The sequence below is a fragment of the Haliaeetus leucocephalus genome, unplaced genomic scaffold (genome assembly GCF_000737465.1).
Source record: "Haliaeetus leucocephalus isolate CR32 unplaced genomic scaffold, Haliaeetus_leucocephalus-4.0 Scaffold228, whole genome shotgun sequence".
In the NCBI taxonomy this organism is placed as follows: Eukaryota; Metazoa; Chordata; class Aves; order Accipitriformes; family Accipitridae; genus Haliaeetus; species Haliaeetus leucocephalus.
The window spans coordinates 8605783-8626187 of record NW_010972664.1 but is presented as its reverse complement, the minus strand read 5'-3'; the positions used below and the strand labels follow the sequence as shown (position 1 = coordinate 8626187).

At 40.7% G+C, this 20405-nt stretch overlaps 1 protein-coding gene across 1 annotated transcript; it reads right to left on the bottom strand.

The window, feature by feature from the left end:
* Nucleotides 1-5014: 5014 nt before the first annotated feature.
* MAEL (maelstrom spermatogenic transposon silencer) lies at nt 5015-17086 on the bottom strand. Its single transcript, XM_010567260.1, has 12 exons — nt 16955-17086; nt 16145-16231; nt 13935-14037; nt 11823-11978; nt 11256-11297; nt 10248-10375; nt 9324-9378; nt 8582-8723; nt 7292-7354; nt 6279-6411; nt 5941-6019; nt 5015-5130 (listed from the first exon to the last, which is right to left on the bottom strand). Exons 1-12 carry the CDS (start codon nt 17084-17086, stop codon nt 5015-5017), a joined length of 1236 nt encoding a protein of 411 aa, XP_010565562.1.
* Between the last annotated feature and the right edge of the window lie 3319 nt (nt 17087-20405).

The following is a 20405-nucleotide window of genomic DNA, read 5'->3' as shown; positions in this document are numbered from 1 at the left end:
ATTGCAATAAAAATTAATTGGCAGCTCATTCTATGGTGAAAGCGAGGGATGATAATCCTGCAGAAGACATCAAGGGAGCAGAAACTAGATAACAAATTTGTTATTCCCCTACCCCACTACAGTACATTTACTCTGCCAAATGGAAAGATATTGTTAAAGCCTTTGCAGTCAGCTGCATATACCTCTATCAGCCAGAAATTTAAAAAATTGGTTTCAAACACATACTTCAGTCACTTAACTTTTGGGGGAAGTTTGAAATTCTTTTGCTAGGAGAAAGGATTAGCACTTTTAAATTCAATTAACAGGTCAAAAAGCACAGTCCCTCTGTGTTAATTATGCAGGTTTTTTTAAAAGATATCAGTAACAGAAAACTACAGCTATTTTGCAAGGAAATCCAGACAGGGCTTCCTTGAATACAGGTTTTCATTCACCCAACACAAATTTTTATTTGGAAGAATCTGACCTTCAGCACAACGCCATCTGACTGCGATGGCTGAAGACCCAGAGTCCCTGAAATGGAAGCAAGTTTTCTATTTGGCTACGACTCAGCATGGACCTCACTCTATGTAGCTGGCAAAGAACAAACCCAGTGGAACAAATATCAACTGTGCCATTTGATCAAGGATCACAGCACTGCTTTCTCCAATTTGACATGCACTTGAACAGCATGTTCATGATGAACTGCCTTGACAGGAGGGACAGACCCTTCACCCAGAAAATCCCCACCAAATTACTGCCTTCCTTCTATCTTTTAAGAATTTGATGACTGACATATGGCTAAAGATGTAATAAAGATTAATCTTACTTCAGACACAGCAAACACTCTCTCTCTGATAACTAGTTGTAATGCAGATCCTGCAACTGGCACAAGTGTTGAGCCTACAAGCCTCAGGCATAAAGAGATTACTAGGCTTCCCTTCCCACACATTACTCACTGGCCAGCTTGTTTTCTCACACTTGGGAGGTGAGAAGGGAGAGTTGCTCTTTACTGGAGAGAGCAGCTGGAATGCACAGAGCTCCACCTGGGGATGGACAATGAGCCAGTCAGGAGCTCTCAGGTTAGACATAGAGGGCAGACCAACATGGGTGACATTCTAGGGGATGTCTGCTGTAGACAGCCTTATCAGGAGGCAGTACACAAGGCCTTCTTCAGACAACTGGAAGAAGCCCAACACTCCTGATACAAGTGATTGAGGAGCCAAGGAGGGGAGGCGCTCTCTGCTGGACCTCATACTTATAAAACAAGAAACTGGTCAGGGATGCAAAGGCTGGAGGACAAACTTAACTTCACTAACCATGAGATAGCGGAGTTTGGGATCCTAAGAGGAAGGAAAAAAGCAAACAGCAGGATCACAACCCTGGACCTCAGGAAAGCAGTCTTTGGCCTTGTTTGGAGATCTGCTTGGAAGACTCCTGTGGCACATGGTCCTGAAGAGAGGTCCAGGCGAGCTTGTTGATTTTTCAAGTATCACCTCCTCCAAGATAAACAGGAAAACAAGCAGATGTTGACCAAAGAGCTCCTGACAAAACTCAGACATAAAGAGGAAACATACAGGAGGTAGCAGCAGGGACAAGTGATCTGGGACAAACACAGATGCTGTGTGAGTAGGCAGGTACGGGGTTAGGAAAGCCAAAGCCTACCCGAAGTAAATCAGGTGAAGCACACGAAGGGCAACAAGAAGGACTTCTGTGGGTGCATCTGAATGGGAATGGGGACCTGGTCATGAAGGACAAAGAGAAGGTCAAGGGACTGAATGCCTTCTTTGCCTCAATCTTTACTAGTGAGATCAGCCTTCCAAAATAAATTTCAAATTAAATTAGACATCAAACCCAGGTATTACTGTATCTACAGCATATATCTAAGAGAACATTTCTGCTAAAGCAGAATACAAGGTACTGATAAGGATATTCTTAGCTGGAGCAGAGACAGGGGTCAACAGGAACTTCTTCTGTATACCTGGTTTCTACAGTTTATTGAAAGAAGATGCACAAGCCAGAAATGCACAAGTAACAGTCAAATTCATAGTTTCTGCTACATGGAAGCAGTAACTGCTGCTTACTCTACATGAACATGCTTTATTTTTCAATATCAGTTATCTACTCTTTGAATAGAATGTAAAAGAGTATGTAATTACAGGTTAATATACTGATGTCAGACTAGATCAAAGTTGAAAACACAATGGACTGTGGTGACATGACCCTCAGACAACTGTTCTCCTAGCCAAAACCTTTATAGTAGAGAGTAGTAACGCCCAGTTCAACAATTCATGTACTATTCATATAACAAGAGCAAAAATACCTATTAACTTTCTAACGTGTATGGAAAACCAGGATGACTTTTACCCATTACTGTCATGGGACTGAGTAAGCTACACTAACAGGAGGACAGGAAGTCAGGTCTAATAGAATCTGTTAAATGTCTCCTTTACAAAAACAACTCTTTAGACAGTTCAGTTTGTATGGTACCTATACACCCATATGCAGAAAGTATTAAGATACTGTTACTTTTTACCATGTGAAAAGCACATGTTTAAAGCTACACCACTGAAGTTTAAAGCTACATCACTCAAGCTCTGCTCAAGAGCCATTCTGCCTTTACTTGGTTTCATTTCCCCTTGAGAATTTTGTCATGCAAGTGGGGAGGATTGTGTTCCAATTTTGACCCACAGTTTGTACCTTACCAGTACTATTCCTTGTGCACTTAAGAAGTGTGCTAAGGTTGTAAGTCACCACCTTTCCCTCATCTTTACTTTTCCATTAAAGGAGAGAAGCATTACTGTATTGTGCTTATTAAGCAGAATTTATTTTTCAAGAAATCAAATGGAGTTTCAAGTTGCAAAACAGTCAGGGAAGCAGAGCTCCAAAAATGAAAGAATTTTCTATCTTCCTCCAACAGCTGTTAGGGATCCCCCTTAATATATGAAGAATAATAGTATTAAATGGGCTGCATCAAGTTAGTATACTCATTCTCATTAGGTAGATATTACAATTTTCACTACAAAAAATGCCACAGGTTGTTATTACAGCAAGACAGATACTGCCCTAGTTAACAGCCCATTGCCTACAGCATATAACTAGGTCTTATACAGCTTATGTACCATTTTAAGTTACAGGTGGTAAGGTATAGTCATGCCATGGAACCCTAACTCTGTATTTTCTCCATTTCTGCTCAGATTATTTATCTCAGTCTTGAAGATGTATAATACCTTAAGCATAGTAACAAATGCTCTTTGGTTTGTGTACTTACACTGATACCAAATAAATATTTTAATAACAATGAATTCTCTTCTTCTTAAGCACTGAAACATGAAACTTTTATTGCAACACTGACCTCTGAAAATAATTCAAAGATTACAGTTCTGTATGTTTTGAAAGTCAGTGCAGCAATAGCTGTCAAATTACGAAACTTAAAACTTCAACAACTCTATTCCAATGCAGAGAAGCCTTTACCACTCCTAAACAGACACTCTTAGTCTGCTACAACATTCCCAGATGCTTCATTGATAAATCTCAGTCTTAGAGGTTTATTGTCCCTTATCTGGTGAAATTTAGCAGGTTGAACAACAGCATCAAAGGAAATAAATACTGAATAATTCAAGAAAATTCAGTCATATAAGCAAACTGCTAGGTAAGAGGCATCAAAATGGTTCAGTGATCCTGCAATACTGGATGAAGGGCTTCAACTGGCCTTACAACAACTGTAATAGGCTTCCAACTAAACCAGTGACTGGCCTTTTTTGACATACTGATCAGCATGCTCAAGTTTATTCATAAATGTGTTGACCTCTTATTTTGGTTGGGTTTTGGGTTTTGTTTGGTTGGTTTGGGGTTTTGTTTCCTATTATCCAAAAGAATGAACGACCTAATTTTGAGCTTCAGTTCCTACAAGGAACAAAATAAATATCTTCTCACAGTTAGTTGCTATGGAAATAGTATTTCACAACTGGACCTCTGTTGGAACAAAATGTAGTAACAATTTAAAAAAATAAGCTCTTATTTCTGAGAATCAGTTGCTTAAAGACACATGGACTACTGACGAGGCTCAGACAACAGACAACTTTTTGGGACTAGTCCAAGACTTGTACCTCCATAAAACAGAACATCCAACTTCCTAGTGATACATCAGACAGTCTCCCAGTTTTTATGTGCCCTCAAATAACTATGACTGGTATCTACCCAGCCTGACTAAACTTGTGAAATTATATGTGAAGATTAAAGTACCAGTTTGAATTTGATATTCCTTCCAAAAAACCCCATAACACCGGAAGCTCCTCCTCCATCTCTAAGTTTGAGACACATCATTTTTTAAACAGAAAACTGATGCAAGGGAAAAAAAAATAAAAATCTATGTTGTATTTGTTCCTCGTGTATAGAACCTGTGCCTCTAAAAGAACATTAATAGATGGATAAATTTGCCACCACATTTCTTCCAAGACATTTCATAGAAAGTCTGCTTTTTTTGCCTTGAATGACCACTCAAATTCTTCATGGCTAGAACTGACAGATTATAGCAAACCTTCGAGACTGTTATACCTTTAATTCTCCCAGTGCAGCCCTTCATACCTTCAGTGCTCCCCCGCATCATTTTTTGGGAGAGACTTATACACTGAAATTCTATCTTCCACATGCAGAAGAGAGGAAGGAAGTTATTAAAGAAGAAATTAAGCACTTGTTTAAAGTCACACTGGTCACTAAATAATTATTCTAATCCAATGATATTGACTAATCACTCTTGAATTTGCACTCCATCCATTAAGAAATAGAACTAGTATGGCATGTGTTTTTAAAGAGAGGATGCAACTGTCAGGTCCCTTCAAAATAAGTCTTCCTGCAGAGAATAAGCAAGATTTTCGTCATCTTTAAATCCAGTCAACAGTTTTATCGTTCTAACAAGGACTTGAACTGTCAAGGGCTGCACGTAAGATGAAAAACTGCAGCCTGGAGAAACTGCTGGTTATCTTAGGGAAACAAGGAAAATTAGAATTTACAGCAGTCCTGCATGTAGAAAAGATTTTCAATTACTGGAAGACTTGGATAGATCAGATGCACTTTTCAGCAATCGAGTAATTCCTCTTCCTCGCATGGTACTTGTTCCATAAAGGGAAGTCTTCATGCCACATGGAGAATCACCTATTAAATTAAATACAGTTTGCAAATCAAAACAGCCTTTAAAGCTTGCATAAGTTAATGGAATTGTTCTTCATATGCTGTGGAGCTGAGCCTATTCCATAGCTCTAATATATAAAGTCAGAGACAGGGGTTGTGTCCTCTATAAACACCAAGACCGTAAGATCTCATGATTTACAACTGGAACAGTTTCAGAGTTTAATTCAGCATGTATTTTATATGCAAGAAAATAAGCTGCAAACTCAGAATTCTTAGTTATTTGTCTTGCAAACTTCATTCTGTTCCTCCAAAGATTAGCCATGAACTGCCCAGATGAACTGAGCTCACGTGCCTTCTATTAAAAAAATTTTGTCTCCAAAAAGATGACTTTAAATGAGCAGTCTTTATGAACTGAGTTGTAATAGAATACTTGCAACAAGTACCAGCTGAGTCTGCACATATAATGACTTAAGAGCAAGGAGAGTATTTTACAGATGGCCCTGCCTCAAAGCACCTAAGCATATGAGAATGGACTTGAAGTAGCAGAAAAATAAGGGGATATAAATCAGAGAGCAACATTTATAAGAAAAACTAAATTTTGATAGACCTTTTTGACCATAAGATTATGTCCAGTAAGAAAAGGGCAGCTTTATGCTTAGGTCTTCAGAAATTGAGTGAAATTCACATGCAGGAATAAGCACAGCTCATGCAGAGCTGTTTAGTGGCTTTATGCCACTGACAGGCAACATCTAAGCCCAGAAATTTGAAGAAGCAGCAACTGGATTAAGTTTAAATACTTTTTTCCCCTTACAAATGTGAAAGTTTCAAACTCACAATTAGAAGGGACTAACTCTTGATCCTGACTTGGAGAAGCGAAATGTCTGTCACATCCAGAACCCTCAGGCTTCATCTTCTGTATGAAGAAATAAACATTCAAAATAACATATGTGTCTTCTAAAATGCAGTATACACAACTATCCATTAAACCTATGAATTATGGTCAAAAGCTCACAGGAAGTGACCCAGCTAGTGATTATTTCTCTTTCATCAGTCTGCCTAATATATGTCACAAAAGACATCATCCAAAGAAAAAACAGCTAACCTGAAATTGGCAAGTTTGAACACTGAAGTTAACTAGCAATAAAACAGGATACCAGTTTAAAGAATCCGACCTGAAAACGTCCAGCATCCAGTATCACCATCTTGGTACTTGTGCTTTCACCATAATTGGAGTCTTGAAGAGGTAGGTGAGCTGCTGTCAGTGAGACTCCATACACACTAGCTAAACATTTACTGATGCAATAACTTGACCGAGAAAAAAAGAAAACAAGAAAAGTTTGGCTAAAAGGGCTGTAATGCTTATATACGGAAGCACAGCATTTGTAGTTCTTCAGCTGGCAAACAAAAGCAACCACAGACCGAGATGCACGGAGCATATGTCAGAGGGCAGAAAGACATTATCGCAGCAGCTAAATAGTTACCCTGCATCCTGCCAAGACCACCAGCCTATTCTACAACTACACATGAAACCAAAACAACTATTTCCCCACACTATCAAATGCAACCACTTAGAAGTGTGAAAAGCAACATTTTTTTTGCAAGGCATAGCAGTACACAACAAGAGTTTTTTTGAATGAAAGACTATTCATTATCTCTCTAAGTGCTACTGACTGATATCTTAAATGGCATTTCCTTGTTTCCCAACTACTTACTTTCCCTTTCTCCACACCAAAAAGATTACAGAACCTTATGTATCTACGTTATATGTAAGGCAGTATAAAAGTTTCCAAAGTAGAGGTATACTAGAACGTGCCGAGAATTTCTCACCAAATACGGGTATACTAAACCTCTCAGGAAAAACAGTGAATTCTAATGTAATTAACACTTCTCTCAACTCTCCAATAGTAAGCAGAGGTAGTGAAAGGATGACTATAGAGTGATGGACATCACTATCACAGAAATTATGTTACATCTAAGTGCTAAGACTTACAGCATACTGCTAAGCCATATGAACAACAATGGAAGTTACAAATAGAACAAAATCTTGGGGGTGGAGGGAATAAATAAAACTCAAGATCTGGAACTACAGCACTCCAGGCAGTCAAGAGAAGCCAGAGCCAAAAACATGCATCTATAACAAAATAAAGAGTCATCATACTGGAGATAACTCCTTAGCAATACTCACGCAATTTTCTTACAGGATGCCAAAGCACAGCAGAGTATATCATTCTCTTCATGCCACTTGCACCTATGCAAAATGAAGTTCAGGCTTATTTCAGAAGCATCTACGTTGTTAATCAACATGAATACTTGGTCTGGTCAGAAGGAACAGGAACAAATATTAAAGATATTATCTTTTGTCTCAGTGACCATACAGCACCTTTAACATTTCACAGAGTACCAGCGTTCAATAACTAAGCTCTAAGTGGTTTATGCAGAGTTAAAAGGCATGCTTAACAGGCAACCTGCTTCATGCTGAGGTCAGGGCAAGGAAGAAAAGAGAATCCTAAGAGACAAATGGAATTTAAAGGTAACAATTTGAAATTTCCCATTAATGTGAAACAGTTCCTCTTAGTATAAGCATCTCCACTTTCCTCTCCAATGTGTACTTTAAACTACATTTTTCCGTTCTTGTTAAGGTCTCCCTCTAGTGTGAAGATACTCATAAGTGAAAACTGCCTGACTATAAAAAGTGACATTGATTATCCCAATAGACCTTAAAATCCATACTATAAGTAAGCAGACTTCCCAGATTTTTTTTTTAAGATCTACTAAAATTTAAGATCAAATTATTGGTTCTTACTGAAAACAGTAGCAGAGGAAAAGTTAAAAGTATATTTCTAAGTTAACTGCATCATCACTAAATATTCCCCCGCCACACCACAAGCTACATACCACTTCTTTGTACAAACACAGAAGAATCTGAAAGCAGGAAAAGCTTTACCATTCAAGACACATTGGAAAAAAAAAAAAAAGGGGGGGGAAAAGTCCTACAAAGTAAATAGGATTCCAGATGTGTAATAAAGAACATTCATTCCGGAATAAAAAAAAAAAGATAGGATCTAGCTTAACGCTTATGCTTGAGAACTTGATTTATACCACTGGCAAACATACCGTGTCCCCCATCACAGTAGCAGCGCGAGGCATTTGATGTATAACAACAGCCAGGTCCTCTCTTCTAAGAGAGGCTGAATCTTCTCACTTCTATGATTTCCAGTTAAATATCACAACATATTTTATTCCCAGTTTTTACCCCCACCTTTAAATTAGGCCTCAGACTCAGCATTAAAAAGCCATCTGTGTTTATACTTCTTTTGGGAAAGTATTTTTCATTTCCAGTTGTACTCACAATGTGACAGGAAGCATTTTTTATTAGAAGGCTTGCAGAACATTCTACGCTAGCAGCATACAAGCTGTATGCAGGGCACCAAGACACATCAGGCTAATATACGTTTCCGCAAAGAACTCAACATACCTGGTGTTACTGGAGAAATCCCACAGGAAGACATCCATTTCTCTACACACCCAAGTCTTGGATGGCTCCTTTTGGTATTTCTTCCTGTACAGTTCTATTACTAGGTCTTCTACATCAAGAAGCTCCAGATGGCTCTCAATGCCTGTAGCTCAGAGAAAATCCAGGTCAGGAGAACAAAAGAGTCAGTGAATATTCTGCGCAGCTCACTTCTCAGCCAGTCCCTGTTCATTGTCCAGCCTCTTACCAGAGCATCGAAGCTTTTGTAAACCTTAACGAGTTATTCCACCAGTGATTTTAATAAAACCTGGCTTCCTAGCAAAGTGTGTTGTTCTATATTCCCATGATTTTCTCCACCTCAGTAATCATGTATCCTACTTGCGGGCCATCTCTCCTCAGAAGCTATTAGTTTTCCCATGTGTTACCATACACCCACCTTCACAGTAACGTCACTGCCTCCAGTGCTCCTTCAACTGGCTGAGCAAGAAACAGTGTATGTTATTGTACAGATGCGCTCATTAGCCAGTTAGCTGATAATGCTGCTGGTTTACTGTCACTAATGGGGAGGAAAAGAAGAGGGAGAAGCACGCAAAGTAGTTCTAGCTGTCAGTACCAAGTTTTATGAAACCTTTGAGACCCGAAGATTTTCGGACAAATACAGCTGTCCATGATTACATAACCCCTCTTTCATGGGGGGAGGGGAGGCAGCGGTGCGGGGGAAGGCCACAAATTATCCATTTCCTACCTGTTATGCTAGCCATTCGATCGAGACACCATTTAATTCGGAATCTGTCATTAGACTAGAGGAATGAAAATTTCAGTCAGATTGAAGTAGTACAATATGTAATTCTGACATCTGCAAGACTACTAACTGGGTCTGAAAAAGCCACAGCCAATGAATTTTGTTTTGGAGGTGAGACTGAATGTACACTTCCTGAAAATTATACTGAAGAGGAACAAAATGCCACAGAGGCTTTCCAACCGAACCCCAGGAGAAATTCTAGACTAATGTTTGGGGACAGGTTAAAGGTTAATCCATACTACAGGTATCTCCATTAAGTGGTCAAAGATTTTTTTTTCATGCATATTTCTTCAAAGCCCTATATTCATAGATGGAGCCCAAGATCTTGACTCTCCCCATCTTTTTAAGGATTAACATTAGGCTCAAAGGGAATTGAAATGTAGTATAGCTGTCATGAAGCTTAAACGCCTCTGAATCCTATTATTTTGTTTTGCTCATTGGCAAATGAAACTTGAGCAAAAATTAAGATTTACAGTATTCTCATGGGGCAAGAGTCATAAAAATGTAAAAACATCCCTTAGAAAAGCAGAATTGTGTGACTATTATTCAGCACAATCAATTTAAGTCAATCTTAAAAGCCCTCAACCTAAGTCAAAACACCGTCAGAGACCAAGCGAAATGTTCGTCAGTAGACTAGAGCCAGAAGTGCAGGCTGAAAATAAGAAGGCAGAAAATTAGGTCTCTGCTTTATAAAAAGGTTAGCTTCTAGGGGCCATTTCTTCCTGCACAGAACTGGAAAACTTTGGTGTCTTTTCCCACTCATTTGCACACTGATCAGGTTTTAGAGTGTAGTATCTCCTTAGTCACCTAACAGAAGTTAAATTAGAGGTTTTGATTTAGAGCATCTTACTTCGACCTTGGCCATACCCTGCAGTAAAAGTGAGGCCAAACACCTCTGGCTGGCTGGACAAACTCAAGAAGTTCCTTTAAGACAACTGCGTAACAAGTACGTGAAAGATGAAATCCAGATATAGGGATTTTATGAGTGGCATCACCTAGGGGGGGGGGGGGGGGGGGGGGCAGAAAAAAAAGAAAAAACACCAAGTTATGGTTAAGTCCCCTTTCATTTCCCCCTCCCTTGTATCTTTTTATATACATATATGTATACACACAATCACATACAACTCTTCTCTATAGGCAGTGTCTGGTGATTAAGCTATCAAAACCTTGCTTCTGTCAGCAGAAGACTGGCAGGTATGGGCTGCGTGCAAACACACACACACTTACCCCTTTTAACAGGCCATTATCTAAGTATTTGACATAGGAAAACATGGGTCAAGTTTGTTCCCTCTGTACACAAGGGGAGGAAGTGTCCTAATAGAAACAAACTGGAATCTATAAACATTACTTAAGAGTCACAAGGGAAACAAGGCAGGCCAAGCCAGACACAACAATGGTATAAATGCTTTAACTTTATTGATGCCTATAAAGCTGCAAAACACTTACGACTTTTAAATACAAACTAGGGTCTCTGAGTTACCCTGTTATGAATTAGCACTTCATGCTGAAGATATACGCAAGGACTATCAAGGGAAGGATACTCTGCTCAGGTGGGCTTGAAAGCATTTAAAGCCATACAAAGTTGTCCCATTTCAAAAGAACATACTGCAGTTATTATTGAATTAAAATAGAAAGACAGAATACAGATAACTGCCATTGACAAAACCATTTTGGGTGAAGTGCTCTGCCATTTGTGGGTACAAGAAACATAAAAGGTGACTGAGACAAGCTGCTGTCACTCCTTTCTCTTCAAAACTTGACAAGTTCCCAGATGGAGAACCTGTAGACTTACAAAACATTTGGATACAGATCAGATAAGCTGAGTCTAAAACTGTACACCTTTGCATATCCTTCTTTTCCTCCGTTGATACTCACTAGCAGCCTGGCAGTGGTACCGAAAACCACGTGGTGGTACTTCTGTAGAAGAGCAGGGTAGGTGGGAGAAAAAGAACAATCATCATCCAACATCCACAATGACAAATCCTTAACTCTCAACTATACACTATAGTTTCATGTACAAAAAGGAACAGCTTCATATTCCCTTATGGCCTTGTACAACTGCCACAACTATTTTTGAAAAAGTTATTTTCAATTATATGCATTTTTAAAAACAAAGTATATTGTATACTGTGTGTGATTAGGTCCAATCAAGAAAACATTCATTAGCATGAAATGTAAAGCACAAACATCTGAAGGTTCTCCTGGATTTATTCTACCCTCTTTGAAGCTTCATGCAGTTCTGACACTTAAGTCCATCTCTTCAGAAACAATCAGCACTTCTCCAATATTTTAAGAAGTCCAACCACTTATAGTCAAAGAAATAAACTTGACTTAATACCAGAAATGTAATCGGGACAGCGCAGTAGCAAGTGACACTAGAAAGCCTCCCTCTCACCCCAAAGCAAGATTAACTACTTCCTGTCTCCCTTCCTTGGAACTCACCTGGATCTATGAAGTGATGGAAATCAGCCATTATGCCATCCTGTAGGGAGTACTTGACACACCCAATCTCACAAGGAAGGAAGCGCTGTTCACAGTGGGATGGCAGCTTGCCATGACTGTAAATGTTCAGGAAGTAGAAGATGTCTGCAACCACAGCTGAAAGGAAAAGAAAAACCCAACACTTTCAGAAGAGCCACCACAGGTTACAGCAAGGCATCCTGGCCTCATCTCATCCAGCGAAAGCTTCGGTGCACTTTATCACAAGTGAGTAAAGTAGAGTAATGACCAAGTAAAACACACAGATCCTTCTCTGTATCTGAGGTGACAAGGTAACTAATACTGAGGCAAGAGTCAGCTGTACTGGTAGTCCTGGTACACCTTCCATAGATGCTACTGTGTGTAGAGATAAGGGCGAAAAAAATCCAAAATAAAAGCAATTTAAAAAAAAAAAATCAAACCCCAATGTTAAGAGGCCTGGAATCCAACAGGAACTACTACTCTTTTTTAAAATGAGTCTCTCTACCCTTTGGGAAAATAAGGTTAGAAAAAAAAATAATCAGTAATTGCAAAGCAGCCTCACAAGCTCAATTCAGTAACTTACACAAGTTAAATGAGCTGGTAATAATCTTCTGGGGTAAGAGGACCTGAGAAGTCCACTAATTAAAAGGATTGCTTTTCCTCCACTAAATGAGCTCCCAAAGAAGGTGGCAAGAATACACAAGGCAAACATCAAGAAATAAATTTATTGTTTACTAATTTAAAGAACATCCAACTATGAAAAATATTTCACAATACACCTTAATCCTTGTCTTCATGAATGTCATATAATGTTCTCGTTGAAGTTTAAGGTAGCTGTTTAATCCTTACCCTTAAGTTCTGCCCCTCATCAAAAAGTCCTACTTGTTCTACTAAATAATACAGATGTATAACTGTTTTTACACAGAAACAATGCTGTATGCCAGACTTTATGGCATTAAACACCAGTTGTCCCAATCTTGAATGCTGGTGCTCTCTTACATGGGTCTTAAACTCTACAAGCTGCGGGGTCATAGGAAAGATACCTCTCCTACCTGAGTTTGAACTGCTTTCCTTATGAAAAAATTTATACAGGACTTTTACTGAGAAATATTAAGCAGCAGCATCATAAAATGCACCTGTTATCCTTTATCCTTACCCCTCTCATTCAGTTTAAAGATCAACCATGTCAGCTCAAGCCACCATGATCAATCTGATCAAATTTGCATCGTGATGACAGGGGAGCATGACCTCTGGCACGGAGGACGCTAACAAGTATTACACTTTTTATGGAGCTACTCTTTCCTGCCCCTCCATAACCATGACAACATGAAAATAGTTCAAGAGGCTTGTTAGGTAAAGGGTTGAGCTGAGACTTAACCACACAGCAGATACAGCTTATATTAACTGGCTGCTTGACTTAGCTTGTAAGCACTACTATTTACCATTTTTCAGAATAATGTAATGTTCATTGGGGAAAAGATTACAGATGTGTTCATTACTCAGTTCTAATTAAAACATCCATTTGAAGAGAGGGTACAGATAAGAAAGGTTTAGTTTTCAAGACTTCCTTCAGTGAGGAAGCAAGCTAGGATGTTATAAAAGCACTGACAAAGTACATATCCCCTCTTTTATTCTCCGAAAGAGGCCAGGTCATAATTTTATTTAATGCCTCTACCGTACAAGTTTTGAACTTTGATATCCAACAACTCTTTACTCTTTAAAATTGGTACAAGTATTCTTTCATACTAAACTTGGATTAGGCCTTGGAAATCATAAAGGTAGGAGTTGAAGAGTTACCTTTTTCTTAAAAACCTCTACATAATTGTAAAGAAACTATTAGTGGCTATACTCTCATCAAGCTAAAAAACAGAGGACAGAATTATTGGGGGGGGGGGGTAGGGACATTTGTACAGACTTCCTTCTGTACTACAAAAGACCTTTTTACAGCAGTAGACCATTAGTTTAAAACAAACAAACAGTTGACACAGATGGCTATTAGGAAAATGTAAACAGTCTTTGTATAGGTAGCATTGAGAATATCTATAAAGGGCAAGCTTTTATCTACCAGGATCAACTGCTTTAAGATTACTATACCCTGATCATTCTTCCAAGACATAGCAGGGGCATCTGGAAGAGAAGTAACACTGGGCATCTTTATGGTCAGACAAGCAGGAACCGGATGAGCCAGATTACATGTCTGGAAAAGATGAGAAAGTTTAAAAAAAAAAAAAAAAATCAAAAGAGTCTACTAACCTCCAATAAAGTCCTTCACCTCCTTATATAGCATCCACTAACAGTTATGGTTAGGTGGAACAAGTCTGCAGTTTATATACAAGTGCCTGTGTACCTGCAGACCAGGAAGGCAAGAGTTCTCTTCTAACAAAAAGAGAGAGAAGTATCTTTATACCTCGGTCAGCTCGCTACAACTAGAGAGAACTACAGCTAAATTTACAAAACACAATTAAAAAAAAATTAAAAATAATTTTGTTAGGTTCAACCACTTGTCACAGGCGAGGAACTTTTCAAATTGCAATTTCAAAATTTTTTCCATAAACCTTATGAGAGTTTGGCACTCCTATTAGTTGCCTTTGACTAGGAATCAAATTCATGAAAAGCTGATAAAGCCTTAAGGAACTCACGAGATTGCTCCAGCATAGAGCAAGTAAGAGGGGAGCGTATGCCCATTAAGCATTGCAAATCATGCATGAACAATAAGCTTTTAAGAAGACAGGAAGAGAAACCTGGCAGGCTTACAGAATTCAATCATTCAAGACCCAAACTGGGAATAACATTCACATCTAGGTACACTAATTCCAGATTACCATTTTAGCCAAAGCTTGTTATCAATTTAAACTATTTAAAATAAAATGAGGAATTAGTCCCATCCAAGTAAGCTTAGGTCATTTCCAAAACATTACCACGACCTTTCACTACACAAAATAACTGTGGTTGTCTGTGTACAGGGGTGCGATTAATAAATTGAGATCACAATCAATCTCATACACACTTCTCTATTTCCACTGACAGGCAACAAGGATGATGTTCTTTCTTTTGGTAAAGCAATTATTCCTTTCCCTGATTACAGCTTTCTAAAATGCTACACCTTGTGGAAGGAAATACAGAAGCCTCCATTTATGACTGTAGTTGTCATTTCATGTAGCTCTCCTTTACATATGAAAATGGAGTTTCATTAATTACATACCCCTAGCCTGCTAAATAACAAGATTATCACGTTTTAAACAGTTCTTCCCCATACAGGCAGGCCCCCCAAAATCAGAAAACATTGCCTAACATCTCCCTACTAGTCTATATTGACTAATTTAACTAATCCAGCTTTGCTAGTTAAAAGTCCTAAAATTTATCCTCACCGGTAAATCATAGTTCATAGTCAGTATCTAGTAATACGAGATGAAGAAGTAAATGCAGTGTTATCCATTTACTCAATCAGGCTCTTTGCTTTGACACACAAGTTTTTACACTGTCAACCAAGACTGGAATAAAATAAGCTTTCTGACACCTCACATAATTCAAACTCCAAAGCAAACCATGCTTCAAGGAACTGCTGGGAGAGAGAGACAGACAGAAGAGGGGAAAAAAAAACCCACAACAAAGGACACACACACACCCCCTTTCAAGACAGTAAATAGTAGAAGGGATCTGTTTAGCACTATTTCTGACCACAACCTCATTCAGCTTAACCTGCTTATTGCTACATTGTGGGATTCTGTCCTCTACCATAGCATTACTATTCTCTCCACAATCTCCACAACAAAATAATGTGTAATTATTCTTTTTGTGCATAGGTTGCCACATTTCATTGACCTGGTCCACCACACAGCCACCTGAGAATGCCAAATCAGCTGTGCGTAAGATGTGGTTTCAGGCTGTCAGACAAGAGCCACCTAAATTAAGGACACCCACGAAGCAAAAGCAACATGACCCTATGACCAGAAAGCATACCCATTTACAGTATTATAAATAAAAACATTGTAAGTCAGTCATTATAAAATATTGTTAAACATAAAACTAAGTTGTTAGAGAACTATATTTTACTGGGTAAAAGAGCCCAAAGGAACAAGCTGTGCTGGTTTAAAATGGTATAGAGTATTCTCACCTTCAATTCAAGCTAGAACAATTTTCTGCATAACCTTCATAACGGTATGGACTACCACAGCAGTCATAACCTCGAGGTTGGAGGCTATGGAAAGCAGGTGACCTTCCACAGCGTCACAGCTGACCAAACCCCAACACCACTTCACTTCTTATTTAGCTACATTGAAGGGTGTTCCTTTCTCAGCATTTACCTCTTTTACTGTCTTCTGAGAGCATTTATTTTCATTCCACTTACGAGCCTTCTCTGTATATGCCATCTTTTCTTCCTTAGTCAGCAACTTGAAGGAAAGCGAATTGTTAAAAAAAGGCTTTTACTGCTTCATTCTAGTAGTCCCACAAACCAACAAACTCCACGTAAGAAATTAATTGTGCATTTCCAAAGGACATTATCAACGCTTGGCAAGAACTACCAACTGCTAACATTGACTCTAACAGTAGCTTTCTCCCTATCGAAGCCATAAGCCTTGATTCAAAACACATAGCGAGCACATGCTTTTGAAGCATCTTCAGACAAGGGCAAACTAGCACTGCCCCACCACAGACAAAAGGTCTTCTGAAACTACTCTTGCCAGCCAAGGATGCCACTACCCATCACACACAAGCCAGAGCTACCACTCCACAGCTGAAGGGAGGACGGCGTAGCTTGTGCTTCTTAGCTAGAGCCAGCTGAGGTCACTCAAGATGCCCATTTGAACCCTAAACATACGGCAACTGAGCTGCCAGCTACTTTACCCTCCAAGAAAGGCCACGCTGACATTCTGTCCCACACACAGCCCGCACAGGGGCACCACACGGATCCACCTGATGAGTGCTGGTTCCCCATCAGCAAAAGGCAGGTGAGCTGCTGTGTAACCCACCGCCCCGGCACGCTGCGGCTGGAGCAGGGCCGCGCCGCAAGCCTCCCCCCTGCCCTCCCCACCTTTAAGCTGCCGTAACCCGAAGCCGTTCCCCCACCGCAGGAGGCCGGAGAGGCGAGGGGCGGGCGAGGCCTTTCCCCTTACCGCCCACGCCTGGGAGCAGTAGGGGACGGCGTCGACCACGCGGGTCACGGGTAGCCCGCGCCCCTGCAGCTCGGGCAGCTGGTCGCGCACGAAGAAGTAGTAGGGGCGGAGGGAGCCCCTGCGGTGCGCCATGGCGACCGCCGACCTCGCCTGGCCTCCGGCTCACCGCGCCACGCCGCCGCGTCCCGCTGACGGGCAGCCCCGGGCAGCCCGGCTCTCCGGGGCGGGGCTCCCTGAGGAGCTGCCGGCGGGGCGGGGCGGGGCGGGGCACGCGCCCGCCCTCGCCTTTTGGCGGCAAGGGGAGGATAACCGTTACAGGTAACGGTCGCCCGTCCTCCTGGGCGCCGGTGTCAGCCGCGGGCTGGGCGGCCCTCGTCAAGGGCGCCGGGCACGTCGCGGGTTTAGCCGTCGCCTCAAGACTGGCCTTGAGGAGAGTGTGGCAGGGTTGTTTGCTGTCTGGGTTTTTTTTGATTTTCTTTGGGTGCTGAAAGTTAAGAAATACCCAGTGGGAGCAATGGTTTGCACCAAGTTCTCGTAGACATTCAAAATGCAGGCTCCCCACCCTCACAAAATGGCAAGATACTGATTTTTCAAAATAAAAGCGTCATACTCCTCTATATCGTCTCACTCTGAATAACATTATACACTAAATTTAGTAAAATCCTTACAAAGAGTCACTACATTCATTTACGCAAATAGATATGTTCATACGTATGAACAAAGGAACGGAGGAAGAAGAGACCAACTGGAATTCCATATGCAAAATACATCCACTGGTACATGGGACTTCTGAAAATATTCGGAGGTCATTATTACTGGTTGCAGCTACTTCATCTAGGCCAAAACAGGCATCCTGCTGCTTCTCACTGTAGGGCTGGGCACTGGCTGGCAAGGTGCCTGCCCTGCAGCCTGTGTGAAGCCCCTTTGGCTCCTGGCTTTCCTCTCCTGGAGCAGCCTGGCTCCTGCTGCTCCCTGACAGTGAGCTCCTGAGGAGCTGGTACTCCGTGAGACAAGATGATCATGGTGATGCGCCTGCTCTGATGCTTCCAGTAGTGCTCAAACCGCTACCAGGACCTGGGGTCCTGGGTGAGAATAAGGGGTGACAGATAACGGGGTAAGGGCCCAGGAGGTGGAGGAAGGAGTGGGGGTAGAGGTCAACCAACTTCAGTTAAGAGACCTGGGCTTGCTTTTGAGATATGTGGTAGAAAAGTAAAGGAGGTGAGAGGGCATGCGTGTGCTTGGAAAGGTAAACTTGCTTATTAAAAATAATTTGGGACCTTGTGCTATACAAAACTGAGGCTGCTGTCCAGACTCTCTTTTTGTTGTTTTGGGTTGTTTTTTGTTGGCCTTTTTTTCCCTTTCATCTATCTCATTGACATAATTAACACATCCTTCACTGAAAGTTGGCATAGTGAGTCACAGTTCAGATAAGATAAAGGCTGGTAACAATCTGATCTGCATCACCTTGATTAGCAGCATGAGTTGCTTCCCCCTTTAAGCTTTCTATTGATCTCTCAAAAACCACTGGCCATAGTAAAAAAAGGAAATTAGCAGGGCAATAACCACAACGGGCTTTAAAACAAAGTTTAATCAGTTATACAACCAAGAGATTGTGAAATCTGGCTGCCTGGAACAGAGGACCCTAAGTTTGACCTGAGACAAGGTTACTGAAGGGACAATGTTGGCATAGGCCCTGATTAAATTCTGGCCAGGTTTTGCTTGTCCCAGGCATGTGATGTCTCCCATACTCCTCACTGTTCCCCTTGTCTTTTTTGAGGGATCTCCTTCAGCATGCAGTTGCAGTTCCTGCAGAACCTGTGTAGTGCAGCAGAGGAAGAGTTAGCATGCTGCTTCTCACGCAGCCATCTTCCATGGAGTTACCCAGACCATCTTGATAAAAATGAATGGTGTAGCCCTGACTTGGAAGATTCTTTCCAATCCTCTATCCCAGAGTTCTCTTGAATTTACTGTAAACCTAGGCATGAGGATAAAAAAGGTGATAAAACACCTCCATGCATTTCCAAATCACTGGAAAACTGCCTCTTCCCCTCAGTCTAGCCTCTTTTTTCACCTTCTGGTTAGGTAGTGTAAATCTGTTTAGCTCCAAAAGAGGTAGCTGATGTTAGGCATAAATCTGTGGCTTAGCTGATTATGTTTGTCACTGCTGGAAGTGCTGGCAGGTAAGGTCAGATCAGATTGCTCTTCCATCTCACTGGTGGCTGGTTCCTCTGAGGGTTAAAAAATGCTGGCGCAGTTTAGTCTTCTGGAGGCTGTTTTGTCTTGCTCAAATCCAGTGAAACAGTTTGGTTTATGTTTGTGAACCACATAATGAATTTGCTGTTAAACATGCAGGAGGGGCCAATCACATTGTTTAAAATGTATAAAATCATAATATAAACTCAATGAGAACAGGTGAGTGTTTTTAAAGTCACTTTCACTGTTGTAGAAAATCATTTATATTCCAGTCTAGTTTCTGATACTTTAATGCTAAATCTCTGAGGAGAGACTGCAAGAAATAACTTGTTTCTTGTAAATACAAACTTCTGCACAGGGTCTAGTTTTTCAGGCAGAAAGGCGAGTATTTACTGTTGTATTACTGGAAGAGTTGTTGCTAGGAGTGCATCTGTGCACATTTGTTTTACTTTCCTTCACACCATCTTCTTTTGTGCAGCTTTGGGACCCACCCTTTAGCAGCCCTTTCTTTTAAAGAAATTCAGATAATGATGCATCGACTGAAAAACACAAGGCTCCAGTAATAGCTCTCTTAGGGCTAGGGGTGTGGTTGGAAAATAAAAATCATAAGCAGTGGAGAGAGAAAGGATTTTTTTACGTGGGGTGGGGGGCAGAGAACAAACAGGGAACAGGTCATCTTCAGAGCACCATGTCAGTATTCTTCCCCAGGGCCCTGAGGAGAGCCCAGTGCCTCTGAAGGAATTCATGTTCTAACTCTTCAGTTGTCTGCTGTTTAACTTAGCTGGCAAAGGCATTCTCTGGACCATTTATACTATTTGTAAATAACTTTTGTAGCACTGGGGCCATTCCAGCAGATAAAAGCAAGTGTTGTGCCAGTATTTATATATTACTTTTTCTTTTTTAATGCACTTAATTCAATTAAATGACTTGATATGCCAACACTCAACTCCTAGGTACCTCGCCTTGGAAAACCAGCTCCAGAATTAGGGACCTGTGCTTTCCCATCAATGCATGGCGTTTGTCAGATATCTCAAAAGAGGGTCTATGTGCCCTAGTACTATGTAGAGAGAAAAAACATCTGGAACTTTTCTGCCAGTAATGTATTTTCATTCATTCAGCATTCATGGCTATAATCTTTCCAAGGTATGTCTTACGGTTGTTCATCGGAAAGAATGAACAAAGTTATTCTAAAAAACACAGCAGTGACTACATCTGCTGCTACCCACTTACCTGCTGGTCTGGGGCTGAAGCACTCTCC